This window comes from Struthio camelus, chromosome 2 (genome assembly GCF_040807025.1).
Source record: "Struthio camelus isolate bStrCam1 chromosome 2, bStrCam1.hap1, whole genome shotgun sequence".
Classification (NCBI taxonomy): domain Eukaryota; kingdom Metazoa; phylum Chordata; class Aves; order Struthioniformes; family Struthionidae; genus Struthio; species Struthio camelus.
In genome coordinates, this window is record NC_090943.1 from 54,235,922 (window position 1) to 54,253,041 (window position 17,120).

A 17,120-nucleotide genomic window follows, 5' to 3' on the forward strand; every position below is an offset into this window, starting at 1 on the left:
CTTTGTAGAGCTATCTTAGTCATTCTTAAAGCACTGCTAGCTACCTGACATCTTGTAAAGATGTAGATTAGGCTTTTATCCTATTACATTTTTGTAGGATTACTAAACTTAAATAACATTATTTGAAAAAAATTAAAGTGTAATTAGCACACTTTTGTAACCTCATGACAGTGATTTACCTATTCAAACTTTTGCTTATTCTGAAACTTAACTAGATCTTTTAACATTACGCATACAATTTTTTTTTTAATATGCCTGGCTTAACTCGTTCTAATCCCACTGTTCTTTAACATAATTGCAGTATTCATAAACTTTATGCTTGTCCCCAAAGAGATCAGTAAAACAGCAATGACTAAAATATTTTAAGAGGAAATCTAGCAACGTTAAAAGCATTACACTGAAGGCCTCCCCAAAATGAGAAACACAAGCTTTAGCTTTATTTAAAAATATAGAAAGAATGCAGATGTAATATGCTCAAGCCACACGGCCATACAACACAAATTTAAGGCAACCATGCAAATGGTGCTTACGAACCAAACTGGTACTTCTTATCAAACCAGTATTTACAGAAGGAGACACCTATAAAGAGAAGTGTAATTTTAAATTTATGAGGACAATTAAAACGTCTAATGTTAAGCCAAACGTTCTTCCACACTGTACTAACCCTGTAAGTCCTAGTAGTTGCCACTGGATCACTGCATAGAGAAGATGACTGTAGTGTGAAGAACAGAAAAAGTCAAATGCTTTTTCCGTGTACAGTGAATGTATCTATGGTTCTACACTCAGCAAAGCAGCTCTAAAGATTAAAACACTAAATTTTATATCTCTAATAGATATGAACTTTTAAGAGAAGTTTGTTGATAAACATTCTAAAGTAACTTATTATCTTTGAAATCACATGCTGATTAAAATAATCTAGTATTTTCATCAAAAGATTTATATAAGAGTATGATAAGCAATTAAATAGCTAACAAAGATACATCAGTTTCCTTTAGCTACTTATTTAAACTTGACCATGACAGCTACTGTAGGCACTACCTATCTCATCCCAGAGCATGAATTTATCATTTATGTTACAACAGAAGAAATTAGTATATTGGTGCTAAACTTTTAATAGCCTTGTTTTACTTTTAAGTTAGCTGTTTAACAACAGAACTTTTAAAAAGCAAGTATCACAGCACTTTAGGTTTTTTGGTATGTATTTTATATATATATAATATATAAAAAAATACAGTAATGTAAGACATTTTAAATTTAAATCCACATGTATGCAGAACAGAAAAATTTCCATGTTATACGTTAGCTTTATGAAAGGAAACAATTAAAAGCAAGAAATAAAGTTGCAATTACTTTGAAACTGTAATCATTTGCAATGTTATAGAAGGGAAGAGAGAGAAGTTTGCTTTATAAAGAATGAGTAAGTAGAAACAATGACAGACCCGAAAATGGTAGGAAGAAATTGGTTTACTATATCTAAGGCTGCTATAATTTCTTTGATCATGGTAAATTCCACTCTGTGGAAAAACAGAAAAACACAAAAAACAGAAGTTCAATCTACAGAGCTCAGGAATAAAAGTTCTATCATGATATTGCCCCAACATTCCCAAACTTGTAACTTGCACAGAAAATTGTAGAAGTTTTCCTTATGGCAGACTCAAAGTCCACTTAGCTTTCTGAAGCAAACAAAGCACACAAAAAAAAAAAATGTAAGTACCACGAGTATCAGCACTTTCGGTAATTATCTTGTCTTATCCAAACTAGTTTAGTTTTCTCTGTAATAAATAAGAAAACACTGAAAGCATATACAAGCTATGAGAAGTGAGGCATGAAATAAGTGAAAAATATATTTGACAAAATTTGCTAATATTTAGTACAATTATTTGTTTGACCTTTCTTCCAATAGATAATGTCTTGACTCAACCTGGGAGGAGAGCGGAGGGGAGAGTGGAGGATAGAAATCCTTAAGAATTTAATAGGGAATGGATGTTTGTGTGATTAGCGTTAGTCTGTGCTCTACCACTGTTCTCTGCACAATGCACACATGCTGAAAACCTAGCAATTATATTCTAGCTTCTTTTTTCTATTGTTTTTAGACAAAGCCCACATATATTAGCATATGTATGTATCTGTGAGAAGAAATTTGATGTACACGTACTCATCTCTTTTTTTGCGTATGTGTCAAAAGTAGTACTTTGTTCCCAATAGGCCACAGGGGGCACAAAGATTCATGTCACACATTTATTTAAGAACAGGGGGAGGGAACAGGAAGGAACATTCAGTTGCAATAGCATCCCAAAAACACACAGAGAAATACTGTAATATAAATAAGTAAATATAAAAATCCCAGCCTTGTCTCGACAGAAGCATTCGCTCCTGCTCTAACTCCTCCAACCCCTGAAGCAACTGCTAACTCAAGTGTCAAACCTTTTCAAAAACCGCACCCAGAAAGTTTAATTTCTGGGCACTACATTCATTTACGCTATACATTAAACTTTCTAGAAGAGTTTTCTGAAGATCACAGTAGTCCAAATGACATTCTCAACAATTTATTGGGATAAGTTCAAAATTTATGGTAAATTCAATCTGCTTTACTCTATTCCACATCTACATTTAAAATATCTCTAATTGATGGGGGACAAAGTAATAAAATACATACCTCCATCCTGACTAAAACCTTAATCCACAGAACTGCCACTTTTAAATAATTCTGAAAGCCTTCTAAAGGATTCCACTAGCATATGATTTAAATTCAATCGAGTTCCATTCATATCATTCCACTGACACGAATGCAGTTTCAAACACTCAGTTTCGGATCAGAACTTGGTCAATACTAGAGGTTTCTTTTTTCCTGAAAATTATGTATGCATGTGTAAGCAAGTTAATAAATTAGTAGACAACTCTGTACAGTTAGTATGTTTGTAATAAATATTGCTTTTGTAACTAACCAGGAAATCTTTATGGGAATAAGCAGCTTTCTTCTTTGTACTATGAGATTCACTGTAAGCATGACTCTAAGAATAAAAATTGTAAAAATTAATACTGCTATATAAAAGCATCTTCAATCTTAAAACAAAGTCGTAAGGACTGGAACTATTTATCACCTACAATGGAAAAGTCATAGAAAATTCTGATTACTTGACTGGTATGATAGGCTACGTTCTATCACTCGGTAAAAAAAGAACTGTTAAGTGAAGTTGATAATTATCCTTATCTTAGACTAAAACAGTGTTTACATTTTTCAAAAAATTTAAAACTATATAAACTAAGAGTGTTTAACATTACAGATTAGTTTTAGTATTGTATTATGTTTGCCTAGCCACAGCTAATTCAGATAACACTACTGATTAAATTAATTCAGCATTTTAAGTTGCTTTATATTCTTTTTAGTGGTAGCTGGTGCTCATCTTTGCCTGAGGAGATGTGTACAAATCTTACTTGGCTTAATTCCAATGAGAACGTAATGCCTCTATTACTTTATACTGATATTAAGGAATCTTCTTTTAAGTAAAGTTATATAAACAACCTGCATTTTCTCTAGAATGAAATAATTCTACATTATAATAATATAAATATCTATATGGAAATAGGAACAGAAGTACATGCACACACATAAACGGTTTTTGAAAACTGTATGTCTTCTCCAAGTCTAATCTCTATATGTCACACTTAACTATATTTAAAGTTTTGAAATAACAGATAAATAATAAAAAATGCCTATGTAAGACAGCTGTCTGTATTTCACGACTTCATTAGATTTTTTCCCAGAGAAAAGTTTATACATGCATTCCATGGAAAGTGTTAGGATGCCACTACTATTCTAGATCTGAAGGTCTGATAGTACAAATTACTTTTTTTTTTTAAACTCAGTTTTGGAAAGTAGCAAGTTAGTGTCATTGCACCTTAAAAAAAAAAAGGTAGCCTTCAATCACACAAACACATGCAAAGTATTAACATACAGGAACTGAATATCTTGTAGATCTATCCTTAGCACTGTCATACTGAGATAAAAGAAAATGAAATTAAAATCTTGAAGTTGAGAAAAAGGAGATAAAAATGCTAGTTTTTTTTTTTAAAGAATTAAAAAACTTAAAAGGGAATTAAAATAAAACATCCTACTAACTATGAAAAAAATCATACATAAAAGTATGCCATTTATCCCATCCAAAGGGCATTTTCAGGCTGAAACTTTTTTTATTAAAATGTTCATTTTTATCCTTTTTCTACTAATATCACAATTCCTAAAAAGTGAGATAATTTTGGACTGCAGTAGGTTAGGTTTAATATTTTCCTGTTGTTTTGGTAACAGATTTTTGAATAATTAATTAAGCAAAATCTGACACAGTAAGTTGTATTTAACTGAGGTAGTATTTGTTAGGTTATGGGATAAAAGGCTCATCTCCACACACACAAAGGAGCACAGAAGATCGTCCATCATCACGACTGCCTGGGTGTGAAAGCCCTCACTATAAGTATCCAGAAAGGCTCTCCAGAGCACCTTGCACGCTGAGGGCGTTAACTGCCTACAGTCCCTTGTCCAGCCATGCCCAGCATCTGGCCAGCACAGTCTATTGTGTCTGTGGAGTCTTAAACTGCATTTCTAACTATTTTCCTGGGTAAGAAAGTTCTCTAAGCTGTGTGCATGGAGGTGCAGGGCCGGTTACTGGATAGACTGAGTATCGAAGGCTAGTTACTGGAGGGATCCACCTTGCATATATGAATATATTTCTCACTAGCAGACCTTCGGTCCTCCAGCCAGCAAAGAGAACAGGATGAGGCTTTTGGTGCTCCTTGTGTGAGTGCTAAGAGTTTCTGTCCATGCTGATCTGTGTACGTATTGTACATGTGTGTTTGTGTGCATGCCTGTTGGAAATGAGCACTCAGCCTCACTACTGGCTGAATTTGGGGACACGGAGCTGTGGCAGCCTCACCCCTATTGGCCTACTGGATTCTGCAGCTCCTGACCATGTTCAGGAAAACAGCTTTGTAATAATAGCTTTGTCACTGCCCCCATGTTTCTTCTCATCCAATGAGAAAATTTGCAGAATTTATGCTTTTGTATTTTTTAAACATACAAATCTTAAGATTTCAAAGCAAGCTTGTTCTGTCAATTTCAAAATTTCACAGACAGAACTTTGTTATTTTGACTGCAGGTAACGCACAGTCCAGGGTTACTCGGTATCTCCTAAGCTTTCTTAAAAAGGAAAGAAAATAAAACATAAATTGAAGGGATTGATGATGGCTTGAGAACATTACATCAACATCACATCCCATGCTAACAGCACATTAGAGCTATATCTGATGTCATTCTCAAGATGAGAACTAAAAGGAAATTAATTGCCTCTTATCTATTCATATGTCTGAATTTTCCTCCTAAAAATCAGTTTAACATCTAAAATTCCCTGTTTGTACATTTTATATCGCTTTATAAACCAATATAGACCAGATTTAATTAATATAATTTCATATTATTTTCATGATATTATGTTAAAGTAAATACTTCACATTATCATATATTAAATAAATATTTTGATATTATTTATGAATTCACATGATTTATAACTTCTGGATCCTCTTTTGTTGCTAAAAGTATTTTCACATAGGACCCACAGGGCTCTGCATCAGTTTTAACCAACTTAACCAAGTTTTTTAAAATAGTTTTTAATCTGTAAGTATAAACTATGGATGACCAACTATTCTTTCAGAGAAGGGAACCAGATCAAATGTGTAACTTATCATCAAGTCACTTCACTTATACCTTTACCTAACTATAAATCATTAACAGTTTACTAACAAATACTTTTCATGTAAATTTTTTTTGATAAATTGTCTAAATTAGGAATTAGAAATACCACAGAACAGATAGAAAAATACATTTCTGAAGTGAAGTGAAATTTCTTTTTGTATTTCTGCTTTTACCGTAGGCTAGTATAACACACCATAGCAATATAATTTGGGGAAAAAAGGTTTCCTGACAGAACTTTCAGCAACCCCTTTGCACCTAACACAATGATGCACTTTGCCATCTCATTCTACTTCCCTTTTGGGGACATTAGAAGAGATAGACTGGAGGGACTACTTATTCCCTTCAAACTTCAACTTGAGGTTACTTCCCAGCTACAAGTTTTATCTGAGCCCTCAAATTTGCTATCACGGAGGAAGTGCTATACTATTATATCAACCATTGCAACAGTCCACTAGATACTGTTTTCTGTAAAGAAACACACTTTCAAACTACTGCTTTTGGTGAGCAGACACAGAAAACATTAACGTGAACACATCAAAGCAGGCTTGTTCCAGGCTACACACCGCAAGATCTCTCCTGCTGGAAGCGCTTGTTCTGCTCCTGTGTGACCCACTGACATCCAAAGAACTCTTAAGAATGAAATTGTAAAGATTACATCAATATAGAAAATTTAAAATAATGCTGTAAAGGCAAATACAAGTAACTGCTAATCTTCACTTGAAAAGGCACAAAACTGATCCAGTTGTAAAGAAATTTGGGGTGGGTGCCAGAAAATTGAGCCCAGTTTTATTAACTATGTGTTCAAGCCACACTCCTTATTCAAGGAGGAATTCTTACCCTCTCTCTTGGCTTAATTTGTATGTTAAGGGAACCAAATAAGAGCACATCTGAGCTAACCAATACCAGTTCACAAGTCTATAAATCAAGTCACATAGCACAGACTACATTATTCTTCTGTAAACTAATTACTGTCTGCAAACTAGTCAAAAAATAGATAATTCAAAAGATCTACTTAGTGAGAATACTTGCGTGATAAACTGCAAAAGTATTTACTTAGAGTTTGCAAGATTTTACACAAAATTCACCTTAACAAATATTATATTTAACAGCTCAAACCTCTTAGTAAGTACAATGTTTTTTCTTTTTAAGCCACACACAGAAACAACTTATTCCACCCTCCAAAGCAAACAGAAAATCCCTTTGATTTTAGGATCTCTCTCCCAGTAAAAAGAGAATTTCAAGGCAGATCTATGGAAAACAGGAAAATGATTCCTACCCTGCAATAAAACCATTTTTTAGTAACACATATGACAAAAAGAATACAGAAAAGTCAGTATAATACAATATGTATTTCTTCTAGCAGCTTTTGGGATACCTTGAATCATTCAGATAAGGCTTTGCAATCAATGAATAATAAGTTCCCAAGCCTCAAAGAAATAAAACCCTGCATCATGTCATATTCTTTGTATCTTAAGCTACTTCCTTCTCTTTCTTCCACAAAGATTACAGAAACATGACAGTACTTAAAAGTGTAAGAAAAGAGACAACAATGCAGAAGATCACTAGCATCAATTCGGATTATGAAAGCCCAAGTCAAAAAATAGTATTACTCATCTTCAGTAAGAGGCATTGATCATAGGATGACTCTAAGTCAGGAATAATATTTACTTTACATAACACAATTTGCTGATTTGCATAGTTTCCAAGATGGACAGCAAAATTGGGAAAGGGAATTTTTTCACATTAGATCATTACCACCTAACCTAGATTAGCAGCTTCACATCTGACCATGAGATATGATGTGTAGCAGTAACCACAACACAACTGGCAAGTTCTGCATGTACCTTATGGTAGATACAACACACTGCCATTTCAAGACAAGGTGATTAATTCTTACTACCTGAAGATATTCAAAACCTAAGCAGGTACAAATATTCAACTTTGTTAAACTTTAAATAAAAATCATAAAATATTAAACTGGAATAACACTAAAAGATGACATTTAAAATATGTCATTAAATACAAGTCATTGCAAATAATCCATTGCTGAATGACGTGTATTTCCAAGCAGCTTCCAAAGACCTACTCATTTCTTTTCAGTCACAAGCAAATACTAAAAATACTTATACGTAGAAAAGAAAAAAGCTCAATATATGTGTAACACAAACTCAAAGAATTAAAGCATGACTGACTGACTTTGTTTTTAAACATAAAGCTTTAAACATAAGATTGACATATATAAAAATATATAAGTTATCTTGTTAATATTGATAGAAATATGTCAGGATGAACTTTAATATTACATGCAAATTAAAATACTGCATCATCTGCTCCCTAAGAAAAGGAAACTGAAACCAAGATGAAATGTATTTTTTAAAGGACGTGATGGAATGGGAAAAATATACAGTCTGAACACAAACCAAATATGAGTGTCGACTGGACCGGTGAGAATACCTGGCCCTCTCTGAATCTTCCTGAGAAAGAAGAAATGAAGAGTTATTTCATGAAAAAGAAAATGACTGAGTAAAAGCAAGCAAAGGTGAGCAACATGCTGTTAGCATTTTTTTAATGCCATGTGCTATTTAGAGTAATACACTACAGCAAGTGAATTCATCCATATCAGATCTATGTTTTTACCTAATTTTTACAGGGATACCAACACACTTCATGAGGAGAAAAAAAAAATTACAGTTCATTTAATATAATTAGTGATCACTAGATAATCTTTTTTCCTGATTAATGTATTAAGTGCAGAAAAAAGGTGTTTTTTTAGTTAGCAGTTGAAGTCAAAATTCAATAAACAAAACGAAGTCTTACAAAATTACAAATAGATTCGTATAAAGTTTACTATAAAATTACTAAAATTAGATTGTGAATATTTTTAAAAGGTATTTTAGCCTAAATACAGATGTTTCCAGACCACTTTCATTCTCAGTTTCCCCACACATATTTTCCCTATTTGTTCCCTTAACAACAGCACTTCTTAAGCAAATTGATCAACTGCGCGTTCTATATGTAGCTCAGATCTACAATGACAGTGAAAATAGTACCCCAACGTTATAAAATTTGGGGTTAGATAGGTAGCTGAGACTCCTTCATATCCTGCGTTCAGTTGAAGGATGGGAAAAGTTCATTTGTTTCAAACATGGGGAATTATGAGAAGATGGAGGACAAAACAGAAGCAATTGATTTAAAACTAAAGGGAAAAATGCTTTAAGCACCAAAGCTTCTCAAATTTTTAGCTACAACAGATAAGCATGTTAAGGAATAGCTGAATTTTAAATTATCCCACTTTAAAGATAGAACAGACTGTAAAACTAGAAACCCTTCCTAAAGTGACTCACTCACTATAGTTTACAATATGTCAAATATTCTAAAGATTGTAAAGAGTTTGTCTTCAGATTAAAAGCTCAGCCTCCAGATCAGTCGTGAAAACTAAAGCATATAGCTGGCTTTCATACTGCTTATGGTCACATGGTTATTTTCTATATTATCATTGGACATATTAAATTTTTTAATGTTATATGTGACTATTCAAAAGACCTAGTTAATACTCTGCAAGAAAAACATTTCTCATCTTTGTATTACCACAAAGAAGAGATCCATTTCATAACATTTTAGTCTCTCTCACCTATTTTGAGGTTTAAAATGATGATTTATAGCTTTCCAACATCTTGTAGTTAGACCACTGCTCATTCTAAACATGCTTTGTGCCTGAAATCTAAAGGGACAATTATCTAATTTGTTACTAATTTTTGCATCTTGCATGCAGACAATTCGTGAATGGTTGCCTACAGACTCATAATATTTGCTGCTTACCCAGGTTTCCTCTTAATTGTGTGTACAAACACTGATCTTTCCCCTAGCACTATAATACTATGTTCCTATAATGCACAACTGCAGATTCTGATATAATTTGCTGCAAATGGTTACCCTCGGTACATCACCTACAAGTCGCTTCCTGACATACAATCAGAAAACAGCAAGATAGTGTTACGTGTTCAGTATTTTCAAGGATAAAGGATATTGCAAATAGATAGGTACTGCTAGCACTATCCAAACCTGATTTCTAGGAAGTTAAATTTGAAATATGTGCTTTATCTAAGACAGAAGTTAGGCTTCCTGAGCTAAAAAAAGGAATCCATATTTGCTCAGAAACTTCCTGTAGCAGAAGAGGCTCTTAGGAGCAGAGGGGGTTGACAGCCAATTGGGGTGGCATTTATTTTTTTAAGTGCGATTACTCATGAACATGTATGCTCCACAGTTTGGAAACGCTTGTTCTTCAACAGAGAAAGCATTCAAAAGTGCACTCCACCAAAAGATATCAGAAAGTCTATGAATAGTTCTTTGAGAGGGACATGAAAACTACTATGCATACAAATACCACGTGGGCAAAGAGACGATATTAAGTCAGCACAGCCTTCTGCAAATAAAATCTCTAATGACAGTTCTGGGATTTCTCAAGTGCTGATTAATTGTAATAGTAGTTTTAACCATTTGAAATTATGTCAAGTTTTGGCATGTCTTAATTAAGTGTCAATTCAAACACTCATACAGTGAAAACTTTTGTAAAAGTAAACAAAAAACTCCCGCAGAAACACACAAATTTCCTTTTTAACTCTCTTAAGAGATGTCTGACCAATTGAATATAAACTGAACAGTAGCTTTCTTAGATTGTACTGTAGCTATTTCTATGCCTTCCTAGAGGAGTTCATCTAAATAAACAGCCAAACATTCTATCATTATTAACTGGAAGCTAGGAGTAAAAGAACATAAGAGTAAACCTGTGCATTTCATCCAGATTTTCCTTAAAAGGGGGAAGGAGAAGTCAAACTTTTGTTTGCAATTATTTTTAAATAAATTTTGTAATTCACAGAAGTGACTTAATCAACAGTGAAAAATGAGCATTTGTCACCTTACTCAAAGAAAAATAAATGTTTAAAAAAAACCCAGAAATTAACTAACATAAAAACATGTATAATTAAAAAGATGTTTACCTAGACTGAAACTAAAAGTAGTTTCATTCTAAATATGATGTATGACTTTAAGCCAACACATGGTGGAAAGTGTCTCATTACAAAGGAAAGCATCTCATTTCAGTGTTTATCTTTTGCTTCTGTAAAGCATCCTGCATATCCACATCCATACATAATTATTTACTTTTAGTAATAAAAAATAGTTTGAAACAGCACAATGCAAACCATTAGTAAATTACTTTCTCCAAATCCTATGTTAGTTCACTGAGTGGCAAAAACATGCACAACAGGCAGTTTCAGCCTACCATCCATTTCTGGATATGAGCCCATTTTCTATCATATGAACGCTGAGAAAACTACAGAATGTAAAAACAAAACCAAACCATTTACAAGAGATTAGTCACCATACAAGACTAGATTCCTAAGTAAAAAATTTGAAACAATATTAAGTTAATTCGCACATAATATTCTACAGAACAATACCTGTAACATTTAGAAAACAGAAGATTCGGAATAATGAGAGCCACATAAAAAGCATATTGCTTCACTTCATCAGTTGTACTCGTTATTATCACACCAAAACAGCAAACATCTCTCAGTGTTTATATCAATTTCAACGCAGTTACAATAAATACATAATAATTTCCGATTCTTTTGCATGGCAGGTCAAAACCTGAGTTAATTGTAGTGAGCATGATATAATCAAAGATTGCTGGAAATCTAGTTTTTAGCTTTCTTGCTCCAAAAAGGAAATGCAAACTTTCTTAGGAGACACGTACTGCAATATTCAAATGTGTTTGTAAATATTATTGCAATGCTATTAAACTGTTTTAAATGCACATCTTGACAACAGATATTTATTCATTGTGAACATTTCTGGTATGATCTACAACAAAAGAAACGGACCAAAACCCACATACTCAAAGTTACATATTCAAATTACTCAATTACTAATTATTAATTATAATTATTAGTAATTACAATAAACTAGTAATTATAATAAATTATAAAAAATAAAGAAAAATAATTATCTCTACTTTTTCATAGTTGTTTACCCTATACATTAGGCAGTGTATATTTTAGGTACAATCATGGTTATGATTGCTGTCAGTTATCGATGTTTATATTAATCTTTTGCACAGCAACAACAGGCAAAGAAACCACTTTTACATAAGTCATTGTTCTTATAAAAGTATGAAGAAAAAAAAAAAAAAATCACCAGCTAACTCAGAAATGGATCTAGCGAATCAAAGCCAGACAACAATCAACTGATTTTGGTTCACGGGTTAGATGCCGAAAACTGTTCTCTATGTAAAATTATTTGTGCATGCCTCATTTCTAGACATTACTACTATGTTCTCTTCTGTTCACTTAAAATCAAATATGTAGTAATAAGAAAGAACTTCAGCCCTTTAAATATCTGAAGGTAGACATCCAGATTTATCTTTGTCTAATTCTGCTCATTAACAAATGCTGTAAATTCAATGCTAAGAATTCAAACACCTGATTTTGCCTGTAAAGCTAGAATTTTTAAAAATCACATTAAAAATGTTTTATTTTTCATGTTAAAGAGTGCTAACAGCCTATTTCATGTAGCAGATCTTTTAATTATATGATCTTCTTTATTAATGACATTCAAAATGAATGTTCATATTAATATTTCATGAAGCACTATCCACCAGGTAAATAGGAAGCAAGTTATCCTTCTACATATATAACCTACGGGGAAGGAGGAGGGTCGGGGGAAGACAGAGAAGTTAACAGCTTCTCGAGGCTGCATTAAGCTGAATTAAACTAAGGACAACATCTGATGCAAGCACAGAAATAAAGTACAACACATTAAGAATTTTAGTGATTTGTGACAATTTATACTACCTCTTTATGCTGTCGCTCCAATTCTCTCATACGTATATCCCTTGCTTCTGCTCGAGCTGCCCGTTTGGCTGCAAGTCTGGCTTCTGCCTATAAGCAAATTGAAAACACTGAAATTTATAATACGTTTTCATGTAACGGTTTGAGTATTCAATTTAACAATCTATTCACAGCAATGCACTAAAATTCTAATAACGTAATAAATAAGTACTCAAGAAATCAGAGTTCTCCAAACAAAACTTCAGAAAGGATATACACCCAAGTCTTTACAGATATCATTACTAGCCAAAAGAATTACAAGTTGTTAATAAAAGAACTGAGCTCAGAAACATTACCACTACTAAAAATCTTACATTCATGTCAATCCTGTTGACTGTAACCCGAGTTTCCCACCTTTCCCCTCAGGGCCTTACACTCCCCAGCTCCTTACTCAAGACAACTCCAGCGCTTGGAATCTGCTGTCTCTGCATATGCATACTGTTAAGCAGACCTGTAAGCAACCGCAGGATCTTGGGCCAAAAAGAGATGTTAAAACAAAAAAAATTAGAATCAAAACGTGAAGATTTTAAACCACTGCTGCTCATCTTACATTAAAAGGCTGCGGTGTCACTTGGATGATTTTAAAAAGCAAATATGAATTAGAGGTGGCATTACCTCAATACACTGGTGGAATTACCAGCAATCATAAAATAAAATCAATTATTGGGCAAAATGGAACAGAGAAAGACAAACATAAGGTTACAATTCCACAACAAGTGACTAAATTGCTGACTGTCACCAAAAAGGGAGTTTCACACCTTTGCGCTCTGAGACTTATACGCTCAACTACTTAAGACAACTTCAGCACTTGCAACATGCTGTAAGCCAGTTTAACCTGCTACCATAAGTGGATACAACAAAGAAAAACAAATAAGTAGTTTTCTGCTGTGTTAGTGAACTGAACTGGCTTGTGAAAGGATCTTATGAATACCAGATCCAACAAATGCAAAGGGCAGGACAAAGAGTACTGAGATCTCCCCCTTTTCAGTGGCGGTAAGCCACTACATCTCAGCTGCTTGTGAAACCAGTTACTGCCACAAATACCACTGTGTATTTTTTCCCCTTCCTATCCAGCCTCTGCTAAGAGAAATGCATTGTCTTTCAGACTGTAAATGCTACTTCAAATTTAATCTGTTAATTACATGTGATGATTTGTTTTTAAGATAAAGCTAGAAGCTGACGAAATTACAAGCTCAATTTTTCATGGTTGGGTAATAAGTTGATGAATCTTTCAAGAATTTAAGGGAAAGTTTTAAATCATTGAAGTCTGGTTTGCCACAAAAAAAAAAATTCTGGTTTGTCTATCTTGTGTTAATTAAAAGCTTCTGAGAAACATCAGCAACTAAAAATTCAGAACTCCTGACATCCAAAGCATTTAATTGTATAGAACTTTTTAAAATAAGGATAGCCATGGGATTTTGCATTAGATTATTTGCTTTTGCCATTGTCACTGCATAGGTTTATATAAAACACTAAAAACTTATAAAATACATAGGACAACCACAAATAAGTCACTATCTGTATTATGATTTAGGGAAAAGGAAGGAGTATTTAACTCAATTTAACTTTAAATTACAATTATACTACAACTACAAAAATATCCATGAAATAACAACAAGAGAAAAGGCATATAACATAACAACTGTGTTACTTAAAAATAGTTTGTCTTAACTTCAAATGACTCTCACTAAGACTGCTTTATATATTTTGCACACTCAAAAAAAATGATTCCAACTCAGTACCAGAACTACTGACTGCCACTATTCAACCATTTCTCAGATCAACATAACACTACTGCTCTTCCTAATTACTGACGACATACAAGAAAAGCAAGGGAATTGCTATGCAACAGGAAGTCTTTTTCTCACTTGCAGCCCTGCTCTGTAATTGTCTGTAATCATAGCTTCTGTGGCATACAAACTTTCACAGACGGGCAGCATAGAAAGAGAGAGGACTCAAATAGCTGATACATCTGTTTTTAGTTCTGTCTGTAGATCACCAGACATATGCAGACAGCCTTTAGACTCTGGCAAGACTTAACTATACTGTTAAAGATAGAAAAGTTCATTCATTTACTGACTCATGCTAAAAATCCATTCCCATTTCACCATTCTTTCCTATTCCTACAGCCAGAGACCAAACTTTCATGTTTGCCATGTTCCTATAATAGAGGGGAAAGTCCACCTCTAACAATTTACTAAACCCTTGATAAAATTCAGCAAATTGTTCAGAGAGTTTTGTTGTAAAGACCACACCCGAAATTGAAGAAAAGGAACATTTTTAGAGAACAGTTTTAGCAAAATCTTTAATGATTCAGTATTACATTAATTATTAATCTGAGCAACCAGATTCCTCTGAAAAGTAGAAAATTTCAGAAAGGCAAAGAAGTTGGCAAATGAGATGAAAGTTTAACTCACAGATTTTCTTCACCACAATTTAGGTTAAGAGATGAATCACACTGAAATTTGAAAGGCCACCACACTGAATAATTCCTTATTCTCATTTGAATTACTAGAGAGAGCAGACCTCAGGTTGTTAATAGAATACTTATGCAAATCCTGATAACTATGTAATTGAAATGTGAAGGTAACACCAATAAAGGGATAATCATTATTCCAAAGGACATGGCCTTCCTCCTGGATGCTGCTACTCACTCTGCCACGTTACTGAAGAAAGCCCATGGAAGTTGTCATGAAACAAATTTCACTGACAGAATTCTCACAGACAAAATCCTTCAACTATGCTGAAATTATAGTAGGTACCTGTTAAGGAAAATGCAGTGCTAAAGCGGTTTTGCATAGGGAATTGGCTCGAAAACATGAAGCCAATGTTTCAGACTATGGAAGTGGCAGAAAAGAGAAATCTAGATTAATTTTGTAGGGGGAAAAAAAAACAAAAGGATAGGCAGTCAAGTTCTAATGCTTTCCTACTAAATTAGTATTTGAACTGAAGAGCATTCTAAATAAATCACTATTCCTTGCTCACAAGAGCTTGGGACTCAGAGCAAAGATTGTTTTCTAGAGCTTGCTTTAAACAAATTCTAGTTTTAGAAATCTATGGACTGGCCACTACAGTTTCGATATCAAGAGTTTCGGCACTCATTATTCTGTGTATAATCTTTAGATTAGACAAGCAGTTATGATAAAACTGCACTACAATTTCACCTAACGGTAGTACAGCTTGATAAAAAGTGAAATCACATACCGAATTCCTATTTTCTGATGTAATAATCACGCTCTGGACGGTCCAAAACCTAAGAAATTTGAAAAGCTTCTAAAGGGAATTTGCAACTGCTATAAAGAAATAAGAAACTTCAGTTATCTCAGACCCTGACTGCAAATGCAAGTAAGCGATGTGGTCTCCAAACTTGTATACTTACACCAACAGCTAGAATGGAAAGGAATCCCTCGGTTGTATATTCAGGAGGGCAAAGAGGAGCCATAAGGTAGAGATATAATGATTTTATATGGAATTTATTCAAGAAAGGAAGTAACACAGACTGAAAATGAAATCCTCATAACAAGAGACTTGATAGAAAGAAAAGAAGCACAAAGAAGAGGCCCTCAAAACTTTATTAGGATATAAAACAAGGATCGTTCTGTAGTTTTAGGGTTTTTTGTACACAAATGCACATTCATTATTCCTTATCTTTTATCTTCCATCCTAAGGACAAATGTGATTGTAAACCAAATGTTCTGTCTGCATTTCTTTAGATATCAGCTCTGCTCTGTGTAACAGAACAAAGGCACCCATTCACTGCCAAGTTCTGGAATTCTTCATTTTAAAACAGATATTAAAAAATTATATGCAAAAATAAAGTAGCATTTCAATGCATCTGCATAAGCACCATTTCACTCCAAAAGAATATATCTATTATGGCTGTCCTCAAGTAGTTAAGCTAGCTAGAAGCAGCAATCAGTTCTATCCAACTAAGTTATTTTATTGTATATGCTTATTAAAAACCTGGTTAGAAACAGAACATTCTCTTTCCATTACAGACGATACGGTCTGTCAGTTTCCTTATTTTCACCTAGAATCAATTACTAACAACTATTTGTAATGATTTAGAAAGTTGTCTCTGCTTACTGCTTTTTTTTTTTTCTTTGCTTCCCTCATTTTTTATATATGCACTGCCAAAATCTTTTGCAAATCTTTGAAACCATTTTACCTCAGCTTCTAGAAATAGTATTTAGTTCTTCAGTTAAATCCATGATGCTTTTGGCAAGAAAAGAGAAAGGGAAAAAGATCAGATTTGGGTTTGAATGTCTTTATACGATTAGTCTGGAGTCTTCCATTTTTGAAATGTTTTTTCTTAGTGTCTTCACTGTGACAATGAAGTCCTTCACCAAGATATCAAAGGATGCGCATAAAAAAAAAAAAAAATCAGGAAAAAAGCTTACTAGTATACAGAATTAATGTGGTACGAGCTTTCCTCCCACCTAATGCTGAGCAAGAATAAGCAGAACTATATAGTTTAGACAGACATTTTT

The 17,120-nt window shown here is 33.5% G+C and overlaps 1 protein-coding gene across 1 annotated transcript in view; it reads right to left on the bottom strand.

Moving 5' to 3' along the window:
* LRRFIP2 (LRR binding FLII interacting protein 2) overlaps positions 1 to 17,120 on the bottom strand; it is a 61,060-nt gene that overhangs the window by 28,830 nt on the left and 15,110 nt on the right. The window contains exons 3-9 of the mRNA XM_068935813.1: positions 12,595 to 12,681; positions 11,025 to 11,075; positions 8,164 to 8,217; positions 2,946 to 3,011; positions 1,440 to 1,514; positions 665 to 712; positions 535 to 579 (exon numbers count right to left, since the gene is read on the bottom strand). Of these exons, the coding sequence (XP_068791914.1) occupies positions 535 to 579; positions 665 to 712; positions 1,440 to 1,514; positions 2,946 to 3,011; positions 8,164 to 8,217; positions 11,025 to 11,075; positions 12,595 to 12,681 (426 nt within the window). The remainder of the gene's footprint in view (positions 1 to 534; positions 580 to 664; positions 713 to 1,439; positions 1,515 to 2,945; positions 3,012 to 8,163; positions 8,218 to 11,024; positions 11,076 to 12,594; positions 12,682 to 17,120) is intronic.